Below are 18,765 nucleotides of genomic sequence, written 5' to 3' on the forward strand. Positions count from 1 at the left end.
CCCGCCCCTCCCGTCTGCTCAGTCCATTTCCGAGGTCCTCTCGGGTGAGGGGCCAGACTGAGGGTGGTGGTGGGGGGAATGGCCCTTTCATCTCCAACCTCTCCTCCCAGTCAGTCCTCTGGGCTCTTGTCTCGTGGCACCAGACTCGGCTCCCATAGCCACCAGTCTGTACCATGGCTTGCCCCCCAAGCCCTCACGCTCCTGGAGCCCGCCTTTCTCTTTGCAGGAAACCCTTGGCAGGCAGCCAGGAGACCCTACGGAGACAGGGCTCTGCCAGCGGGAAGGCCCCAGCCCTCAGCCTGCAGGCCCTGAAGCACATATGGGTGCGCACAGCGCTGATCGAGAAGGTACTGGACAAGATCATGCAGTACCTGGTGGAGAACTGCAGGTGACTGCCCTTCCCTGAGACCTGCTCCCCACTCCCACCCCAGTGCCTGACTGCCCACCACGGTCTACAGGCATGCACCATTCCCTGTAGCACCCTGAAAGCATGGACCACCCCAGGCCACCCACAAAGCCCAGCCCTTGTGGACTCATTGCTGCTTGATTATTGGACGTGGATTGGGTCCTTGTGGGGATGTGTCTCCTTGGTGAGCTTGACAGCCCTGGAAGGAGGCCCGGAGCCCTGTGGTCACCCTGTCTGTCTCTCTCCTGGCAGCAAGTACTACGAGAAGGAGGCATTGCTGGCAGACCCTGTGTTTGGCCCCATCTTGGCCTCTCTTCTGGGTAAGCCTGGGATCAGAAAGTCCTGTGCTGACCCACAGCGGGGGTTCCGGGGAAGTTGCCAAGGGGCCGCCCCCAAGCTGGTGGTCCCTGTCTCCACAGTGGGACCCTGTGCCTTGGAGTATACCAAGCTCAAGACAGCCGACCACTACTGGACCGACCCCTCTGCTGATGAGCTGGTCCAGAGACACCGTATCCGGGGTCCCCCGCATCGCCAGGACTCCCCTGCAAAGCGCCCAGCCCTAGGAGTAGGTGTCCCTCTTCCCACCCCGAGCTCACCCAGGATGGGCCCCGGGCCTATGGTGAGGGCAGACAGCCTGTGTGCTCCTGGCAGATACAGGTGGTAGCGGCTAGCCCGGGAGAGCCTTCCCCGCACTGGCTCTTACATAAATGCCAGGAGCACAGAGCTGGTCCAAGGCCGAGGGCAAACTGGGGACAGGAAGGACCCTCGGGGTCCTTGGCCCCCATGCTGACCTCCCCGGACCGGGGGCCAGAGCTGTGACTTTGTGTGCAGATCCGAAAGCGACACTCAAGCGGCAGTGCGTCGGAGGACAGGCTCGCCGCCTGCGCCCGCGAGTATGTGGAATCACTGCACCAGAACTCCAGGGCCAGGCTGCTCTATGGCAAGAACAACGTGCTGGTGCAGCCGGTAGGGGAGCCAGACGCCCCCTACCTCTCCCTCTTCCTCAAGGGCCCAGACCTCCACCCACATCCAGCCCTTCCTTCAGAGGCTTCATTTCACACGCCTCACGCCCAGCCTTGAGCTGTCACAAGCCACGATGGCATCGGCTCCGGCCCACTGAGACCAGGCCTTCCGGGGGCAGGAATGGCGGCCAACAGGCAGGGGGAACGCCCAGCCTGGGTATGACTGACCTGGACACATCTGATAGCCAAGAGGCTCACGGGGCAGGGGCAGAGGCAGTGGCCCCAGCCAGGCAGGGAAAGGAGGTGCCCACATCTGCAGGTGGCACACGACGCCCCTGCTTCCTCCCGGTCCCCAGGCCCAGACCCTGTGATCGGCCCAGTCTGGCCTCCCCCGAACCCGCCTGGAGCCCCTCTTCCCCAGGGCGTCCCAGGAACCTCTCAGGCCCTCGTCTTCTCTGCCCTCTGTGTGTCTCCCATCTGTAGAAGGAGGACATGGAGGCTGTCCCTGGCTACCTCTCCCTGCACCAGTCTGCAGAGAGCCTCACTCTGAAGTGGACCCCCAACCAGCTCATGAATGGGACTCTGGGGGACTCTGAGCTGGAAAAGAGGTGAGGGCTTTGAGACCCCCTCCCAGGAGTCAGGGAAGGGAGTGGGGGCTTGCTCCCTGGCGGGGAGGGCATGGAGAGACCCAGCCTGCTCCAGGGGGCAGGCCTTACTTCTTACCCGATGCCAAGAATTGCAGGGAGAGGCTGCCTGGAGAGGTTCCCGGAATCTCTCAGACCGAGCCAGGCCTGGGCACGGAGAGGTTTGTCTGAGCCAAGTTCTGGGCAGCTGCGACTGCCAGGCTCTCCGCTACGAGGGTATCACGGGGCCCCAGGGGACACGGCTGGCCGAGGTCGCTTCTCAGCCACAGTCATACTATCCTCTGGATAGTCTCACGGCGTCTCGGTGGGGTGGCAGGTCTCGGGGCACAGTGACACCAACCTGGTTCCTCCGCAGTGTCTACTGGGACTACGCCCTGGTCGTGCCCTTCAGTCAGATCGTCTGCATCCACTGCCACCAGCAAAGTGAGCCTCCCCTGTGCTGGGCGCAGGGGTGAGGGGAGCGAGGCCGCGTGACCCACGGACCTCCTGTCCCCCTCCCACTGCGCCCTGGCTCCAGGCCCTCCCCCCAGCCTCACTGGCGCACATTCATCCCCAGAGAGCGGCGGCACGCTCGTGCTGGTGAGCCAGGATGGCATACAGAGGCCCCCGCTGCACTTCCCGCAAGGGGGCCACCTGCTATCCTTCCTGTCCTGCCTGGAGAACGGCCTTCTGCCTCAAGGGCAGCTGGAGCCCCCACTCTGGACCCAGCAGGGGAAGGTACCTCAGGCGAGGGGAGGTAGGGGCTGGGTTCTCTCCTGCCCCCCCAACCCCGGTCCCCCATCCTTCCCCACATGGAGCTCTTCGCAGCAGCCTGGGGGTCTCCTGCATCAGACCTCACCCAGGGCAGGCTGACCACCCACCCCACCCCACCCCACCCCTACAGGGGAAGGTGTTCCCCAGGCTACGGAAGCGCAGCAGCCTGCGGTCCGTGGACGCGGAAGACGTGAGCATGGGGCGAGCGACCGACTACGTGTTCCGGATCATCTACCCTGGCCACAGACACGAGCACAGTGAGTGTCTCAAACCTCGCTCAGGAGGAAGAGAGAGGGGGCTCCGGGTGGTGGGGGGTGCCGTGTCACCCGGGGCCGGGGTTGGGGGTGGCCGGCAGGGCCTACTGCCCAGGCCTTGGTGACCCAGGCAGGTTGTCGCTCAGTCTCGCACAGGACCTGCCCTAAAAACCGTCCCTCTGAGAAGCAGCCTCTTGTCTGTCTAGCTGTCTTCTCCTCACTTGGTAACCCCAGGTCTCTTGGCTCAGGAGTCACTGTTCAGTATTCTCTCGGCCATCCTTTCACGCCCTGCCCCAGGGGGAAAAATGTGATGGGATTAGAAATAGAAGGTGGGGAACTCTCCGTTTCGCCTCAGCCTGCCGCCTGACCCCCACAGGGAAGCCTGGGTGCGGGGTCACCGCTGCCTTGTGGGCAGTTTGTGGGTGCACATTGTTCCCTGACTCTGCTCAAGCCAGGCCCCTCCCCAGCCTGCTACTGATGTGGAGGCAACAGTGATAGTCGGGGGCACCTAGGGCGTGGTTTGGAGTTACACTGGGCCTCTGGAGGCCGGGAGTTGAAAGCCGGCTTGGCTCTCGGGGGTCTTGCCCCACCCGGACGTAACCCCGCTTTGGGCCCCAGGGGGCTGATCCACAAGCATCTACCAACCCCCGAGCTCCCTTTCTGGTCAGAGCACCGCTGTGAGCACCACCGACATGTGAGCACCGGGTATGAGCGCTGCCCACAGGTTTCTCCTGACCAGACTCGCTGAGCTTGGGGGTAAGGTCAGGGAACATGCCAGCCCAGAGCATGATTTGCCAGCCAGACCACCTGCTCTCAAGATGTTCTAACTCGTGCCAACAAGTTGTTGACCAGTGGTCTCTGTATTAGTGGACAGACTGTGCAGACGGCAAACACACAGCCACAGCGCGAGTTCCCGACCAGCGTGGAGGGCAGGAGGGGTGGGGCCTCGCTGCTCCCAGCTGTGCCTGCCGAGGAGGACACGCAGCTTTGGCCAGCCGTGTTTGCCGACCTGGCACTTAATCTTGGGCTCTTGCTCGGCTCAGCTGTTGCAGCTTCCACTTGCCCTCTTCAAGTCGTCATTTCCCAGTTGCAGTCACCTCAAGGAACGGAAGCCCAGTGGGGTGACTCATGACTCAGGCTCCTCGTGAGCAGCTCCGGAAAAGCCTGGGAAGGTTGGATTTTCAGTCTGAAGAGGGGGATTTTAGGGTGACGTTCAGATGTGGTTCAGCCTGACCATGACATGAGCCGAAGAATGACAGGGATCCATCTGCCAACAGTCATGCCCAGCCTTGGCCGTGCAGGGCTGGGGAGCCCCTGTCTTTCACCTCCCTGACCGCCCCCATCAGTTCTCTCTTCTGTTCTTCCTAGAGAGGGCATCCTTCAAGAGTGAGCTCTGTAGCTGCCTCCTGGCCCTCACTTTCTTCCATCCTTTCCCCAGTAACTCATCAGAAGGCTCTCCGGTCCCCTCTTCCACACCCTGCAGGCTCAAGGCAACCCCAGACTCTGTAAGGAGGGAGTCCGGACCCTCCTGCCCTGGGGCCAGGGTCCTCACGCCTCTGCGTCTCTGCCGTTCTCTTTGAGCAGTCACTATTAACTACCACCACCTGGCGGCCAGCCGCGCGGCCTCGGTGGACGAGGATGAGGAAGAGGAGGATAAACTACACGCGATGCTCTCAATGATCTGCTCGCGGAACCTCACAGCTCCCAATCCGATGAAAGGTTTTTATCCCTCCCTGTCTCCCTGATCCACCCCTTCCTCCCGCCCTGCCCCAACCCCCTGGGCCCACTTGCCACCCACCGCAGGGGCTCAGATGGCAGTGTTGGCATTACAGGACTTGCACCCAGGAGGCAGATCAGGGAGGGAGGAAGGAGGCGCCAGTCAGAGGGACAGGACCAAGGGCAGCCGGCTCTGGGTTCCCCATCGAACCTGTGAGGGGAGGCTTCCCACCCGAGAAGGGAGAGATTAGAGATTCGCTGGTAGGAAGTCTGATTATCTGGTTCCCTCCTGGGAATGAATGGCTCTCTGAGCCCTGTTCCGGCTCCTGGGGTGGATCATGCTGATAAACCCAAGACGGTGTCTCTTTCTTTCTCTCCCACTGTCTGGAAAGACGGGCCCGTGCCTCTGCCTCCCGACTTAACGTAGACAGGACAGAAGAGCAGGCCCCTCCTCGGCAGGGCTAGGGGCTGGACAACTCATGGGGACAGGAGTCACCTGTGGTCAGGGGAGGGGTTGGGGCCACCATGGAGAGAGACCCAGGGCTCAGTTGACCCAGCTAGCACTTTAGCATGAAATCTAGAAATATCTGTGCCAAAGATATCAGACAGCTGTGTTCCCACCCTCAGGGACCTGAGTCCAGGGTTACAAAGACCCTTTTACCGGAAATGACAGGACAGTGCCCACAGCTTCTCTGGTCACCAGTCCTCTTGGGGCAGAGCGCGACTGGTGGAGAGGCACTGGCCGGGGGACCAGTGAGGCCCAGGTCACATAAGATTGGTTCTGAAGGGCTGAGGCCCCCTCTCTCAGATCTGAGGGGAAGCATTCCCACGCTGCAGATTCCCTTCTTTCTTCTTTGTTTTCATTAAAAATATATATTGTGTCCATATAGGAGCTGGTGGAAAAACCTTCATCTCTCTCTTTTCTATACTCCGCACGTGTGCTGAGTCACTTCAGTCATGTCCGACCATAACCCTCCAGGCTCCTCTGTCCATGGGGATTCCCCAGGCAAGAACACTAGAGGGAGTTGCCATGCCCTCCTCCAAGGGATCTCCCTGACTCAGGGATTGAACCCGAGACTAATGTCTCCTTCATTGGCAGGCGGGTTCTTTACCACTAGCTCCGCCTGGGAAGCCCTTTCTGTTCTCTGCGAATGACCAATTAAATATATAATCCCCAACATTTTAGGAGATGAGGGTGGGGTTTTTACAAGTATGAAAAGAAACTTGAGACAATCCACTGTCCAGGATGAAAGTCAGCCCGTCTCTATTCCATCAGACCTTAATGCAGACATGGAACCCTTTGATTCTGTTGCCCCGGTGCAGGGGGCTTGATTGCTATTCATGGTCACATTCACCTGCAGACAGCATAGCCAGAGCTTTGAGGTCAATAGATTTCTATGAAATACACACACACATACACATAGAGTTTGTGAGGCAGATTGTTACAAAAATATCTTCCAGTTTGTTTATGCCTCCCTGTATCCACTTGAACAATTCCCTATCATTCTATTTATTTGTTTTAATTTTTTAAACGATTTACAATGTTGTGTTACTTTCAGGTACATAGCAAAGTGATTCAGTTTTATATATGTATATGTTCTCTTTCAGATTAGTTTTCATTATAGGTTATTGTGAGATATTGACTGTAGTCCCCTGTGCTATACTGTAGGTCCTTGTTTATCTATTTTACCTACAATAATATATTTATATGTTAATCCCAAACTCCTAATTTATCTCACCCCCTGGCCACAGAGTAACTCCTTCTCCCCTTTCCCTTTCCCTACACAGGGAATTTGGGGCTTCCCTGATAGCGCAGTTGGTAAAGAATGCAGGAGACACCGGTTCAATTCCTGGGTCAGGAAGATCCCCTGGAGAAGGGATAGGCTACCCACGCCAGTATTCTTGGGCTTCCCTTGTGGCTCAGCTGGTAAAGAATCCACCCACAATGAGGGAGACCTGAGTTCAATACCTGGGTTGGGAAGATCTCCTGGAAAAGGGAAAGTCTACCCACTGCAGTGTTCTGGCCTGGAGAATTCCATGGACTGTATAGTCCATGGGGTCGCAAAGAGTCGGACATGACTGAGCAACTTGTACTTCCACTTTCACAGAGGGTATTCAGGAATATGCGACACTCTCCTTATACAAAATTCTACCAAAGAATCCAGTTCCTGAGCTTGGCCACCACGCCTGTAACGGGCAACCAAGTCCATGGCCTAGAACACACCTGGCACACCCTCCACCCAGGCTGCCGGCTGCCCCCTTACCCACCACATGCCTGCCCTTGTGCCTGCCCCCTCTCCCAGCCCTCCAGTGGGACCCCCTGCAGGCCAGCTGGTAGGAACTGGGGGACCGTCACTCCCCACGTTGACCCTGCACTCGGCCTGCCACTTGGACTTTCCGTGCAGACCTGTGCTTGGTACTGATGCTCATTTCCAAGTTAGCTGACTCGCAGCAGTGTAGGAAGGCTAAGTGAGGAGAGTCGGGAAGCCCCTTCTCACCCCACAAATGGTAGTCAGGCTGAAGGCTGGGGGTGTCCCAGTAGAGCCCCTGTTTGGTGGTCGTGGAGATGAGGAAGCCATCCCTGGATGCTCTGAGAACTGAGGCCTCCAGGGTCAGAGAAACTCAGAGGGTCCAGGGGCAAGGGGGCTTGTTTGAGCATATTCTTGGGGAACTCAGGGGTCAGGCCAACCCAGTGTACAGCCCCCGACCCCAGCCCTTGCGAAAGGGGAGGAGGTGTGTGAGCAGTGTCGTCAGGTGGCTGGGGGGATGGCATGGGAGCCCCACTTCCACTCCAGTCCATAATGACAACACTGTTGAGTCCGTTCTGCTAGCCGTTGCTTTCCAGGCCTGCGACATGCTTGACTTGTGCATGTGAATCAAGTGGCGGGGGTCCAGACCCTCCCCTCCCTCCCCTCCTCCCCCCTTCCTCCCCCCGGCTGCCTCCCCACTGAGCAGAGATGCTGTTCACTCTAATTCTGCTCCAGGCCAGGCACCTTTCACTCGGAATCTTAGGGGCTGTGGGGTTCAACCACCCTAATTGTTGTGCTTCAAACTTTCCTCATGCTCGGAGGAGAGAGTCAGAGTCAAAGCTGGCCCAGCACACCCTCCCCCTCTAGCCTGCTGCCCCTTGCCCAGTCACTCCAGAGCTCCGGCTGTCTGCACTGGGTTAATTCAGAGATGCAGTGTTCAATGCTGGCTGGCTCAGCTCCTTCCTGGAGAATTAAGGTGAAGAGCATTGACCCAGGACACTTGCCTTGGTTGGGCCCTGCTTTCTGGGCATGAGCTTGTTTTCCTGTGTGCCCACCCTCTACACCTGGCACACCCCCACACCCCACCTGCCCACCTGCCACTGCCTGCTGCCTACCTGGCTGGGCCCTCTGCCACCCCTCCCCTGCCTCCCCCCACCACGGGCTTCTCTCCTGCCTGCCTGCCGCAGGGGCCTGATCTGGGCTCCTGCCCCATCCCACCTGCATTTGTCCCCTCCTCCTTCTTCCCAGAATCTCAGGCATGGCTTGCACCCCTCCCTCCCAGAGCCGCAGCCCCCCACCCCGACCCAGTGTGTTCCCTTAATTTGCCTCCGGGTGGAGCTGAAGGGCCAGATATCAAAAAAATCCCAGCTATGGATCTGGAAAGAGAGCCCCCGGGGCCCAGACAGGGCCGCCTCTGAAGGGACTGGAGGGGATCAGCTTAGTCCTGCCCATCAGAGCACGCCCAGAGCTGGAGTCTGCCCCAGACTCACAGCAGCCCAGGGCCCAGGCTGTAATGTGCAGAAAGAAACTACTGCTTGAACGAAGTCTCTTTATCACACACACGCAGCACTGTCCCTCTCTCTGTCTCTCCTTGTCGTCTTCAGGCTTTTCGGTCCTTTCCCTCCCCCCGGCGTCTTTTCCTGGTCCTTTCACTTTCTGCCCTCACTCTGCTTCATCTTCGTGGCTCACCGGACCTGCCAGAGTCCTGCCCCCCCATGAGCAGTGCCTGCCCCACGTGGGCCCTTGAAGCTCTCAAAGATCTTGAGTTCTGATTCAGACTAGCTGGGCCGGCTGAGGAGGCTTGGTCTGCGGTGGTGGAAACATGTCCAAGGAGCTGTCTTCTGCAGCACGTTCTTCTGGGTGGCGGAACTGTGTGGGAGCTTTGCCCTTCCTGCCAGCTCACCTGTGTGTTTGCAGGAGGTCACTGCACCGAGGGCAGTCAGGCTGGGCAGGGACAGAGAACTCGCCCGCTGCTGAGCTGGCAGCAGGGGTACCTGCCCAGGCAGGGCGCACTGCTCCTCCTTAGCCACTGGCCACCAGGTCTAGAACCCCCAGAGGGGTGAGGTCTGTGGACCAGGACTGGTGGCTCAAGGGTCCTTCAGGGACTTTGATCAGTGGAGACTTCTGGCATGGGAATGTTCAGAGATGGCAGTGTTCCAGGCATCTTCCTGCATATCCGAGAGTCTGCTTAAGAGAACCAGGCTGAATCCTGGCAGACCAAGCCAGCTGGCAGCATGTCAGAGAGCTCAGGCTTTTCTTGTTCCTTCTCTTTCTTTCTCCTCCCTCTAGAAAAACAAGTGTCTATCCCATCGCTCATAGCACAACCGAGAGGATAGACGTAGCCATCCATGACTCAGTGAAAGTACTGTATCACGCTCAGAAAGTCCAGGTGGGAAGAGTCAGGCACCCTCTCTCTTGCTCCACCACCTCCATCTCTGGGCTCTGGACCCTGGGCCAGGCAGACACCATCCCTGTGGTTTTCCACCAAAGGGCGACTTCATGCTGCAGCTCTGGGCACAGAGGTGGGCATGCTGCAGGGTGCTTGGGGGAGGAGACCGGCCAGGCCCTGACCATGGCCCCCTTCCCGCCCTCAGATGCTGGCGACATGATCGAGATGCAGGGCTTTGGGCCCAGCTTGCCGGCCTGGCACCTACAGCCCCTGTGCAGCCAGGGCTTCTCCTGCCTCTCCTGTTCCACCAGCAGCTCCCCCTATGCACCCCCCAGCTACTGCAGCTGTGTACCTGACCGGTGAGTGGGCCTGTGCGTCCGAGCGCATGTGTCGGTCTGGGCCCGTGTCACTTGCCTGACACAATTTCACTTTTGTTCCCCACGTGGCTCTGCCACGTCACTGAGTCTCTCTGAGCTCCTGTGTTTCTGAGCCTCAGTGTCCTCATCTGTGAAATGGTGATAATACCCCCTGTTCCCTAAGGTACCTGTGAGCACTGAAAGAGGTGTACAGTGCACGTGAGTGCCCAGAGCTGTGCCTGGCACCAGGCAAGTGCTCGGTATCTGGAGTTCCTCTTCCCAGGGTGGACCTGGATCCTGCAGTCAGGCTGACGTCTGAGGATGCTTCCACAGGTGTCTGGGCATTCGCTGTTACCAGGAACAGTGTGTGCATGGCATTTGTGAGAGGGCCATGTGCCCACCCTTGATGCTTTCACTGGCTGCTTTTTCACCTGTAACTTCATCCTAACCCTCTTACGCCTGTTGACCCTCAGATGGCTCTCTCCATTTTCACACGAGGACACCAAGATGTACTAATGCAAAGTTAGTTGGCCAAGATCCCTGGGGTGGTTGGGGACCAGGCTGGGCCCCCAGCAGCTCTACCCAGAGTAGCTGGCAAAGCCAGGGAGCCCTTGACATGTTCCTGGGCTGTAGATCCTGCTCTCTGCACCACCCAAGCCCCTCACCTGGCCTCTGAGCCCGAAGATCGTCCCTTCTCACTCCTCCCACCAGAGGAGCAGCCCTGAGTCAGGCTGATCCCACAGGTTGCCCCTCAGGCTGCTGTGTGAGAGCATGAAGAGGCAGATCGTGTCCCGGGCCTTCTACGGCTGTGAGTGTGGGGTGAGGTGGGGCCGCCAGGGGAGGGGGCAAGGGCGGGGGCGGGCGCGGGGACACAAGGTCACAGCCGCCCGGCTCCCCTGCCGCCCCCGCAGGGCTGGCCTACTGCCGCCACCTGTCCACGGTGCGCACCCACCTGTCAGCGCTGGTGCATCACAACATCATCCCGCCCGCCCGGCCCCCAGGGGCCTCGGGGGGCCTCACCAAGGACGTGTGGAGCAAGTACCAAAAGGACGAAAAGGTGCGCACTCTGGGCTACCAGGCTCTGGGGTGGCTGGGCGGGAGGCCGCAGCGAGAGCCGACCACCGTGCTCTGCGAGTGGTTTTCACAGACCAAATGGGCTTTCGGGTGAAACGTGGTGCAGGCTCGGAGGTGACAGGCCAGGATGGATGGCCTTGGAGTACGGGGGTCAAGGTGGAGTCTCAGACAACCAGGCCTGTGGTCTCCACAGGAAAGAGATCAGACAGGGAGTCCTCTCTGCTTCTGCGTGACTCCACCGCCCTGGGGAGACCCTCTGCATCTCTCCAGGCTCCTTTCCTGCCCTGGAGGGGTTGAAGTAGATCTTCGTCCAGCTCTGGCCTGGGGCTGGGTGGGGCGGTGCAGGACAGTCCCAGAGCCATCAGAACCATCCCTGGCCCCGGCTCTCCAGGGCGTGGGGTTGCCTGGCTGGCCCACATAGTCTTGCCTCCCTGGGTCCCTCAGAACTACAAGGAGCTGGAGCTGCTGCGGCAGGTCTACTACGGAGGCGTGGAGCATGAGATCCGCCAGGACGTCTGGCCGTTTCTGCTTGGCCACTACAAGTTTGGCATGAGCAAGAAGGAGATGGAGCAGGTGAGGGGGAGGATGTGGGCACAGGCGGGGAGCCAGGCCAGGGGAACCTGGGGAGGGGGTGCCTCGGAAACCTCGGTCTCTTCCCAGCCCGGAAGAGGCAGGGCAGAGCGGCCCCGCCGTCCTCACTCCCGGGCCCAGCCCGCATCTCCGGCTGTCCCGGGAGGACGGCCGCCGAGGGGGGCCTGGTGCGCCCTTCCCCGCAATGATCACGCTGTGGTCTGAGCACAGGTGGACACGGTGGTGGCAGCAAGGTACCAGCGGGTGTTGGCGGAGTGGAAGGCCTGCGAGGTGGTGGTGAGGCAGCGGGAGCGGGAGGCTCACCCAGCCACACTCACCAAGTTCTCCTCGGGCAGCAGCATCGACAGCCACGTGCAGCGCCTCGTCCACCGAGACTCCACCATCAGCAATGACGTGAGCCCGACGGGACCCAGGGTCCGGGGGCGGGGCCGCCGGCGCTGCAGGCCTGACCTCTGGTGCTCGTGGCAGCGGGGCCCTGGAGCACGCCTCCACGTGTCCGCGTGTCTCATTTCCTTCCACTGAAAGATAGGATGACGGTCCCCCTGCTGCCCAATCCTCTGGCTCGTTGCAGGAATAAATGACATGGCGTGCTGTATTCTGTCCCAATGGACTAGCAGAGGAGGGTGGATTTATGGGGAATTAGGGAGGCCCTCCTCTGGGGCTTCCATGGTGGCTCAGACAGTGACTAATCTGTTTGCAATGCAGGAGACACAGGTGTGATCCCTTGGAGAAGGAAATGGCAGCCCACTCCAGTATTCTTGCCTAGAGAATTCCATGGACAGAGGAGCCTGGCAGGCTGCAGCCCATGGGGTCGCAAAGAGTCAGACACGACTGAGCGACTAATACTGCAACACTTTTCCCTCTTTGTAGAGAGACCTCAAGGCTAGGAGTGGACCTCCCTGGGTTTCAGTCCTAGGTCCACTAGTGACGGGATGAGACTTCTCTTCCCATCTCTGGGGCTAGTGCCCCCTCTCAGCTCCTCTGATTGTAGAGGCTTCTCCTAGAGCTGAGACGGGGTGGGCATGCACTTGGAGCGGTCCCATCTCATAGAGCTGGCCCACATCACCCTGACGTTTAGGTGAACATCAAATCCCAGTCTATGGCTGCTGGGCCCAACTAGAACTGAAAAGTTTCCGTTTTCAGGACATTCTTTTATAAGACTGCCTCTTTAGATAATGTATATTCTTGATACTTAACTCCTATTAACTGAAAACTCAAGTTGGAGCAAGACTTTAAAAGAAATATAACTGCCAAGGCATCCTCTCCTTTCCACGGTCTTTGTTCTGAATCCCATGTTTGTGAACAGATTCTCTGTCTGCTTTGGGTTTTGTTAAAACCAAAAGTCTGAACCAGTGCCCCAGCTGCTTAGCTTGTGGACACAAGTAGCCTTTCTCACAGGCAGTAACCCAGCAGCACTTCGTGCTTCTTGCCCAAAGTGAAAACTCCTTTTAAGCATCCCTTCCCTCCACAGTCCAAATAGAAAAATGAGACAAAACCGTCCACTTAATAAGTCTCTTCTTTTTCCTGTGACTTGTCTGTGGGAGTGTGTGGACCGTTCCCCAATCAGTAGAACGTGTTTCTTTTTTCCTTCTTCTCCTCAGCTTATCCTTAGCTAATCCAACTGATGAGCTACTTGCTAGAGAGGTTTCCTGCCTTGTTCTACTACTGCATGCTCAGTCCGAAAATAAGGAAGAACTTGTTTTTCCTAACACCTCCAGCCTGCCACGTCCCTGGGCTGCCCCAGAGGCCACACCATGACACTGTGGAAGCTGTCCCAGCCTGAGGCAGCCCACGGCGTCTGTGTTTGTAGAGGGTCACTCACTCACACTTGCCATCGAGTGTCCAGGCCTCCATCCCCCTTATTCCTTTCACACTTTTTCTCACCAACGTGAGGCCAGATGGGGCTGGAGATGGCATTTTCATGTTTTCCCAGAGCCTGGTCGGCTGGGTCGGGGGGTTGAGGGCGTTGCTTGGCACCCCCCTGGGGAGGCAGTGCTGGGGAGCCATAGGGTGGGAGTGGGGATGTGAGGAGAATTCTGTGTCCCTCTTGGTTCTGACCCTGGAAGAGAGGCTGAGCTGAGGGCGGTGCTGGAGGGCAGGCGTGAGTCCCGCTGTCTTCATGCCCCGCTCTCTAACAGGTGTTCATCTCTGTGGATGACCTGGAGCCTCCAAGGCCCCCGGGTCCCGAAGACCCCAGACCAGAGGCTGAGCCAGGGGCGGAGGCTGGGCCCACAGGCACAGCCATGGTGGAGCAGCAGTCAGTGGAGTTCGACTCTCCAGACTCGGGCCTGCCTTCCTCCCGCAACTACTCTGTGACCTCGGGCATCCAGTCGAGCATAGACGAGGGCCAGATGGGCTTTGAGGAGGAGGACGGTGCTGGGGAGGAAAGCTCTGCCGGAATGGTTCCCGAAGCCCAGGTCTCCGAGCCCCAAGAACCCGGCCAGGAGAAGGCCTTGCAGGCCGGCGAGCTGGAGGCTGGGGAGGAGCTCGCGGCCGTGTGTGCCGCTGCCTACACTGTATGTGCTTGTTCCCCAGGCACTGCTTTCAGTGGCCGCAGAGGCTGGGGACCCCGGGGCGGACGGTGGGGTGGCCTGGACTGTCCTGGTGGGGGGCACTGAGCCCCTCCCTCAGCAGGCCTACAGGACTCTGTGCTCCAAGGCCCTCGGCTCCCTGCCTTTGCTGTGTTCCTTTATTCGGGCATCACCTCCGCCCCCGACTCACCCCTGAGGGCCCTCCACTCTTCCAGATAGAATTACTGGACACCGTGGCCTTAAACCTGCATCGCATAGACAAGGACGTGCAGCGATGTGACCGCAACTACTGGTACTTCACACCCCCCAACCTCGAACGGCTCCGAGACGTCATGTGCAGGTGCCACTGGGGGCCGGGCTGGGCGGGAGGCGGGACCCTGCTCTGTGCAACATTAGGTCCGGCAGCACCCTGCTCCCCTGCCCTGTCCCCGTCTCGTGACCGGCTCCCTGTGTCTGTGTGTCCCCCCTCCTGTCATTCTTGAGGCCTTTCAGATCTCAGCTTTAGCCATGCTTCTCCAGGAAGCCTCAGCTGGTCCCCACCAGCACGTTGGGGGTGGTGATGGCTTGTCCATTTCTACCCGAGGGCCTTGCAAACAGTGGCTATGGATGGTTCAGTATAGCGCTCCAGTGCTTCAGGGTAGAGGAAAGGCTGACCTCCGGATAGCTGACTGGTCTAGAGGTCATCTCCCCAAAAGTCCCCGAGGGGAGGGGAGGACAGTGTACAGCCACAGAGACTCCCCGGTGTTTCAGCTACGTGTGGGAGCATCTGGACGTGGGCTACGTGCAGGGCATGTGCGACCTGCTGGCACCTCTCCTGGTCGTCCTGGACAATGGTGAGGAGGGGGCAGTGGGATTGGGCCTGGGCCGATCCAAGCTGGGGAAAGGAACGGGGGATGGTGTGGTCTGCATGATGGGGGGGAACGTGAGCCAGCTCTGCCCCCCTCCCTGCCAGCCTCACGCCCACCTCCCCCACAGACCAGCTGGCCTACAGCTGTTTCAGCCACCTCATGAAGAGGATGAGCCAGAACTTCCCCAATGGGGGTGCCATGGACGCCCACTTTGCTAACATGCGTTCCCTTATCCAGGTGAGGTCTGCAGCGAGCAGGGGCTAGTGATGGGGCAGTGCTGGGCTTGTTCATTATCCATGGGAGGCTGGGGAGCACTCCCAACATGTGTTTTATGTATAAACTTAGTTTCTTTCATTAAAAATAAAAACCAGGAGAAGGAAATGGCAACCCACTCCAGTATTGTAGCCTGGAAAAGTCCATGGGCAGAGGAGCCTGGAGGGCTGCAGTCCATGGGGTTACATGACTGAGCACACCATGCATGAAGGTGGAGGGAGATGGGTTGTAGCAATAAACTGGTAGAACTAAAAAATAAATAAAAACCCAAAACCCCATCATTTTCAACCTTACCAGTCGAAGAGGAGTGTTGGCGTATGAATGCTTATGCTTGTGAACGTTCTGGCGAGTAGTGTGGTCAATGATGAAATCACCCAGAAAATGGCATCATTCCAAAGAGGACATCCCAGAGAGATGGGTGGGGCCGCAGGGTGCAGCCCTGCCCTAGGAGGGAGACAGGAGGGGCATATGCAGCTGCCAGGGGGGCACCCAAGGGGCCTGAGGGTGGGGGGACGGCACTGGGGAAAGCGCCCGCACCCATTCAGTCCAAGGCCCTTTCTCCATTCAAACCAGATCCTGGACTCAGAGCTGTTTGAACTCATGCATCAGAATGGAGACTACACCCACTTCTACTTCTGTTACCGCTGGTTCCTGTTGGATTTTAAGAGAGGTGAGAGGCGGGCTGGAGGGCGGCCCTGGGGTCGGGGCAGTTGGACATCCCCAGAGTCACTGGTTCTCAATCCACACCGCAGTGTAGAACCCCTCCGAGGAGCGCTGGGCCTCAACTAGCCCCCAACTTAACTGTGACTTTAAAAGCTATTAGGTGAATCCACAGTGCAGCTGCGGTTGAAAATCACCCAAAGGCAATGGTTTTCAGAACTGTTTTCAAACCAAGTCTTCCTGAGCACCAAGGCCTATAGACGTAGAGCTACTCTAGTGTGACTTGGCCTCCGGGGGAGGCCAGGGTACAGGACCTACACGGAGGCGGGCGGGGCTGACCCAGCTCCAGGGGCGCGATTGGGTAGCGCGTGGTACCTATAAGGGGAAGGGCGGGGCCTTGCCTGGGAGCCGCCCTCTCCACCGGTTCCCACGGTGAACCGATCCCGGGCCCCGGGCCCTGGAGCTCGAGGAGACTCGTGGCGTCCAGGCCGTCTCAGCCCCCTCGCCATCCCCAGAGCTGCCGTACGAGGATGTGTTCGCCGTGTGGGAGGTGATCTGGGCAGCGCGGCACATCTCCTCGGAGCACTTTGTCCTGTTCATCGCACTGGCCCTGGTGGAGGCCTACCGAGAGATCATCCGCGACAACAACATGGACTTCACCGACATCATCAAGTTCTTCAACGGTAGGAGCCACTCAGCCGTGCCGGCTGCCCCAGCAGGGCTGTTGAGTAGGGGCTTCCACTCCTGGTCTGGGCAGGGTAGGGAGTGTCTTAGGAATACTGGCCTAGCCCATAAGGGAATGTCAGGAGTCCAGATGGAAATACAGCCTGGTGGGTGGACCCCGGGCTCCTCCCAGACTGCAGCCCCCACCCCACTTCAGCTACCCGTGTCTCCCCCAGAGCGGGCTGAACATCACGACGCCCAGGAGATCCTGAGGATCGCCCGGGACCTAGTCCACAAGGTGCAGACGCTCATAGAGAACAAGTGAGGCTGCGGCCAGGAGGCAGCCGCCCGCCAGAGGGCTCCTGGCCAGGGGCCCCACACAGCGAGGTGCAGGGGCGGTGCAGCCAAGACTGCCCCAGCCCCCAGCTCCCGCGCCTGCCCCACTGTGTTCTAACAAAGTGCTTGTGAGCCTGGGATCCGAGTCCGGGCAGTGCTGGCCCCGCAGGGCGATGCAGGGGCCAGAAGGCCCTGAGGTCAGGGCTGGGAAGGGAGGGGTCAGCCTCAGGGAATGACTGCCTTGGGGGACACCTACTCTAATCCCCTCCCAAATACCTGGGGATGGCCCCACTGCCACTGGCATCCTGAGCCTGCACAGCTCCCCGGGGCCTCCCTGGGGCCCTGTAGAGTTAAGGGCTGTGGTTGCCTGGGCCCTGGCTGGGTGGGTTGAGGGGACCCTGGGCTGTGTCTCTTCTGAGAGTCCCTCTGCAGGCCCACTGCCTCTGCACGCACCAGCCCCAGCGGAGGCAGGCGGAACAGCTGCCAGATGAGGTGTGTGTTCTAGATGCAGGAGACCTGGGCTGCATCCCAGGCCCTCCCCCGAGACTGCGGGACAGCCCAACAACATGGGCCCTGGTGGGAACAACCCACCTTAGCAGCACTGCCACTGCCTTTGGCCACCCGAGGTGACCCCGTGCAACCCCCACCCCCACCCGTTACGGCGTCACTCAGCACCCTGCTCCTGCTTCGTGCGTTAGATGCATTCCTGAAAACTGTGTGTGAGTGATGCTTTCGCCGGCAGAACAGCCTGGAATGTGGCTGAAGCACCTGCACAGGAACCCCAGGGTGATTCTTTTAAGGAGGCAGGTCCTTTCGTGGCCTCCTCTCAGGAACAGACTCTGGAGCCCCGGACAGCCCACCCATCTGTCCCCGGCATCTGCTGAGTCCCTGAGGCGGAGGGGAGGGTGCTTGGAGCTCCTCAGCGTGTTCTTGGCGAGAAGCAAGGCTCGCTCTTCCTTCCACATGCTTCTCAGGATGTCGAGGATGCTGGAGACCCAGGAACCCCCTTGGAGGAGCCTCACTCACAGAGGTGCTAGGGGGGCCCCAGCTCCTGACCCCAGGCAGGCCTAGTCATACTGCTTGCTCTGTTGTCCCCACTGCCCCCCTCATCAGTACACGCAGGATGGTCCTTGTTCTGGGGCCAGGAGGCTGCTCTGCCACAGGGGCTGGGCCTGCCCAGCGATCACTGAGGTCTGGAGACTTCCTGCGTTTGAGGAACATGGGAAAGAGCCCAGCAACCCCTCTGCATCCCATACAGTCACCCCAACCCCGGGCACTGCACAGCCTGTTTAGGGGCAGCCTGCCCCATTGCCCATCCGTCGTCCATGAGTCCTTGGCCTCCACCAAGCATGGTGGCCATTGTGTGCCTGCCTTAGTGACTCTGGTTTTGTGAGGAGCAGAGTGTGTATGTTTTTTGGCTCAGAAACTATACTCTTCAGTGTAACAGACCAATAAACACAGCATTTGGCAATGCTTGAGGCTCTGGTGGCTATTTGTGGGCTGGCACTGGACAGTGAGTGACTGTGTGTGCTGGAGAATTCTGGAAGCTCCATGACTGCACAGTAAAGAGGACCTGCTCCACAAGGCCAGGATGGTGGATAAAAAAGAGAACCAAGATTTCCAGAAGTGAGGGACGCTGGTGGTGGAACGGTTGAAGGTAAGAGCCAGACTCTTAAGTACCTGGAGAGAACGCCTGGGGGAACCCTCACCCCAGAGCCAACAGTCCTGACCAATGGCCTCTCCAGCCTCTGGATGCATATGGGTCCCTGGATGAGCTAGAGCTCAACTGGGAATCTACAAGACCTCCCAGCCCCTCTAGCCAGTGGGAAAGGACCCTGCCCCTCGGGCCTTGGCTCCTCCTGCCCACTGAGCACTGTCTTCCAGCTGCCTGCTTCAGGCAGGAGTCGGGAGGAAGGTAGTGGCAGGAGAGGTCAAACGCAGTGACCTGGAAATGGAAAGAGCTGGACTAAATAGCAGGCTCCTGTCTACCTGCCCCCACTTCAAGGGGCCAGCCCATCACCCATAGTTCCAGATAGAGGGCTGCAGTCACCAGCATGTTG

General features: G+C 59.2%; 1 protein-coding gene across 4 annotated transcripts in view; it reads left to right on the forward strand.

The window, feature by feature from the left end:
* The window catches only part of SGSM2 (small G protein signaling modulator 2), a 38,210-nt gene extending 20,033 nt beyond the window's left edge, over positions 1-18,177 (forward strand). Inside the window, exons 4-25 of one of the 4 annotated variants that reach the window (XM_088828770.1) lie at positions 227-388; positions 659-726; positions 826-971; positions 1,238-1,372; positions 1,852-1,976; positions 2,368-2,435; positions 2,569-2,729; positions 2,896-3,022; positions 4,604-4,738; positions 9,579-9,732; positions 10,473-10,537; positions 10,641-10,786; positions 11,248-11,376; positions 11,605-11,627; positions 11,730-11,787; positions 13,533-13,910; positions 14,141-14,265; positions 14,676-14,758; positions 14,901-15,010; positions 15,620-15,716; positions 16,222-16,389; positions 16,606-18,177. In XM_088828770.1, coding sequence (XP_088684896.1) covers positions 227-388; positions 659-726; positions 826-971; positions 1,238-1,372; positions 1,852-1,976; positions 2,368-2,435; positions 2,569-2,729; positions 2,896-3,022; positions 4,604-4,738; positions 9,579-9,732; positions 10,473-10,537; positions 10,641-10,786; positions 11,248-11,376; positions 11,605-11,627; positions 11,730-11,787; positions 13,533-13,910; positions 14,141-14,265; positions 14,676-14,758; positions 14,901-15,010; positions 15,620-15,716; positions 16,222-16,389; positions 16,606-16,694 — 2,752 coding nt within the window. In that variant the 3' untranslated portion in view covers positions 16,695-18,177. Of the gene's footprint in view, positions 1-226; positions 389-658; positions 727-825; positions 972-1,237; positions 1,373-1,851; positions 1,977-2,367; positions 2,436-2,568; positions 2,730-2,895; positions 3,023-4,603; positions 4,739-9,578; positions 9,733-10,472; positions 10,538-10,640; positions 10,787-11,247; positions 11,377-11,604; positions 11,788-13,532; positions 13,911-14,140; positions 14,266-14,675; positions 14,759-14,900; positions 15,011-15,619; positions 15,717-16,221; positions 16,390-16,605 lie in introns of all 4 variants that reach the window. The other 3 variants (XM_088828771.1, XM_088828769.1, XM_088828772.1) reach the window with 3 other exon arrangements.
* The last annotated feature ends 588 nt before the right edge of the window (positions 18,178-18,765 follow it).

Source organism: Moschus berezovskii, chromosome 20 (assembly GCF_049115385.1).
Source record: "Moschus berezovskii isolate FMDL1 chromosome 20, NW_MosBer_1.0, whole genome shotgun sequence".
Taxonomy (NCBI): Eukaryota; Metazoa; Chordata; class Mammalia; order Artiodactyla; family Moschidae; genus Moschus; species Moschus berezovskii.